Source organism: Penaeus japonicus, unplaced genomic scaffold (assembly GCF_977035675.1).
Source record: "Penaeus japonicus unplaced genomic scaffold, GWHDUDI00000001_assembly GWHDUDI00000020, whole genome shotgun sequence".
NCBI classification, from domain to species: domain Eukaryota; kingdom Metazoa; phylum Arthropoda; class Malacostraca; order Decapoda; family Penaeidae; genus Penaeus; species Penaeus japonicus.
The window spans coordinates 24535866-24538365 of record NW_028234422.1 but is presented as its reverse complement, the minus strand read 5'-3'; the positions used below and the strand labels follow the sequence as shown (position 1 = coordinate 24538365).

At 34.6% G+C, this 2500-nt stretch overlaps 2 protein-coding genes across 4 annotated transcripts in view; one reads left to right on the top strand and one right to left on the bottom strand.

The window, feature by feature from the left end:
* RpS20 (ribosomal protein S20) overlaps positions 1 to 89 on the top strand; it is a 2620-nt gene extending 2531 nt beyond the window's left edge. For both annotated transcript variants that reach the window (XM_043026269.2, XM_086548184.1), the window contains exon 3: positions 1 to 89. This exon is cut by the window's left edge and continues 184 nt beyond it. In XM_043026269.2, coding sequence (XP_042882203.1) covers positions 1 to 70 — 70 coding nt within the window. In that variant the 3' untranslated portion in view covers positions 71 to 89.
* Positions 90 to 2358: 2269 nt separating this feature from the next.
* LOC122259474 (uncharacterized) overlaps positions 2359 to 2500 on the bottom strand; it is a 1357-nt gene continuing 1215 nt past the window's right edge. For both annotated transcript variants that reach the window (XM_043026268.2, XM_086548183.1), the window contains one exon: positions 2359 to 2500. This exon is cut by the window's right edge and continues 567 nt beyond it. In XM_043026268.2, the coding sequence (XP_042882202.2) occupies positions 2488 to 2500 (13 nt within the window). In that variant the 3' untranslated portion in view covers positions 2359 to 2487.

The window sequence follows — 2500 nt, the reverse complement described above, 5'->3', positions numbered from 1 at the left end:
AGTGGTCAAGCAGATCACCAGCATCAGCATCGAGCCCGACGTGGATGTTGAGGTCACCATTGCCGAATAAACATCAGCATTTTTGTGCACTCGTTGTTTCCTTAACCATCGTTGAATTAGATATCCATTATCTTAACTACTATGTAAATATGATCGTTTGCATGATCTCATTATTTAACGTTATTACTACTACATAACTGCAAATTGAGAATCAAATGACAAAACATGCCATCGGCTTCTTGCTTTCTCTAGTGACCTGAGTCTAGTGTCTCTGCAAGTCTTCAAATATTATTCCTTCCCAAATGTTTGTACATTTTGTCCAAATAATCAAATGAAGCATTGGCAACATTTTTGTTAGTACAAGTTTTTCTGTGTGAGAGTAACTATGGATCCAAGAGTTGGCTGAACACTTTTCATGCAAATCTTGGTATTAAAACTAAATTGAAAGTTTACTGGTAAAAAATCAAAGCTATTACTCTGAAGACATGCAATTGTGCAAACTGTTACTTGAAATTTAATTAGGTAGTATTGAGAGAATTCATTGGCCTCCACTTTCGGCCGATAGTCTCTGGCCACAAAGACTGCGAATATAAAGGAGGAAACGTCATAATATTGCTCGTGATAAAAGTAAACAATTGTTTACACAAGATTACAGGTTGCTTGGTCGCCTCTTATACAATAGATTGCAATATACATATTTATTAAATTTGATGAACTTATTGTATATGGCTCAGTAAATAATTGGCAAATATCGACTAAAGTTAACCAAGTTTTGGAGAACCGTATTTATGGTCTCTGAAAATAACGTGCTGTGCAAATTTACCCACCAACCTGGCAACTCGCGTCCGTACAATTCGCCGGCCCGCATGTAATCCACTTTGGTATCGTGTTTAATGCCGATATGTGGATGCCACGGTTCGTTCCGAAATGCGAGGGAAATTCATCTAGAACTGCTTTGCATTATCCCAGACCTAGCATTACGATGTGCTTGGCCTTGCCTCATTATATATTCAGATCCTCCCTAAAACGTAGATTAATGACGCCACGAAAGTATTTGAGTAGAGTTTTTTTAATATTTAAATGCATGGCAGGTTCTGTTACATTTTTATTTATTTTTCAACCTTCGTTGACTGAAACAAATGATTTCAGTTCGGTATAGGCTAGCATTTGTCATGCTATATTGACTTCTAAGAATCGGAAATGAGATAACCTGTATATCTACGTCACTCCAGCATAATATTCTATTGTAAAGATTTTATTACGGTATAATACCATTTGTACGACTAAAACCGATAAACATCAGATGAAACAAATAAGGTGGCCGTATCAATATGAATTATTATCACTTAGGTTTTTCTAATTTTCTTAATTTTCAACTAATCAAGATTAAGAATTTGTAAATAATTACCTTCCTGCATGGAAAAAATATGCGTTGAAATGTATTTTCGTTCGATTAAGAACCATATATCTTATCAACTTTGTGTTGTCTTCTTTTGGTAATCATTAAACTATGCATTTGTTCAAACCCAGAAAAAGTAATGGACAGTAATACATTTAGGGGTGCAATAACACCGGCGCCAAGGTATTTATGGTAAAAGTGCTAATTGACGGCTTAATTCTCTTACACATCATCGCCTATTATTAGGTTTGTTTGGCAGTTTTTAATTAACGCCCAAAATATATTTTGTCGTGAGAACAAATAGAATTGCAATATATGAGAATTCATTTCAAATTGACGATCACGCTGACCTATCATGGTCCATTTTAACGCCTAATCTGTAATAAGTGGGCGACTTTCACACGCATTCGGAAAATCAGAGGAAAAGTCCGCATTAGTAAGCCTGGTATATATCAAGCAATACTAAACAATAGTAATGCTTAATGACCACGAATTATAGAATTAATTCCCCCATGCAATCCCTCCGTATTTGATCACATGTGAAATATTTTGTTTGATAACCAATAGTGAACATGTTTTTTCAATACCCCTTTCTGACGTGCGGTCGGTCATAATAAAACTATTTGTATAAGTCACTGTTCCTTCATCTTTTGAATACAAGCTTTATGTCGCTACTCAAAGCATGGCTAAAAAATGATGAAGTCATGAAATAGCATGTGACGCCATCAATATATGTAAAAATAATTGCTCTCAACCACACATTTGGGCAGACATGCAGAACTTTCTGCCGATTTTCAGTTTATTAAAATGCTTATAATCTGTTTCATTACGTTTCACACGCAGTGGACCTTAATATCCAAAGTAAAAAAAAAAAGAAAAAAATTTATATAAACATGTGTATAGAACCAGTTAAAAAAAATATTTTTGATCTTTTCAATGACCAGCTGGAGGATTGCCACTCACTGAATTCTTTCTAATTTTGTTTACATACACAAGGAAGTTTGAAATACATTGTTTTATTTAAGAGTTCCGTTACGCTACACAAAATTATATACATACAAGGTTTTGCCTATCAACTTGCAACTGCTTTATATTGTCTGA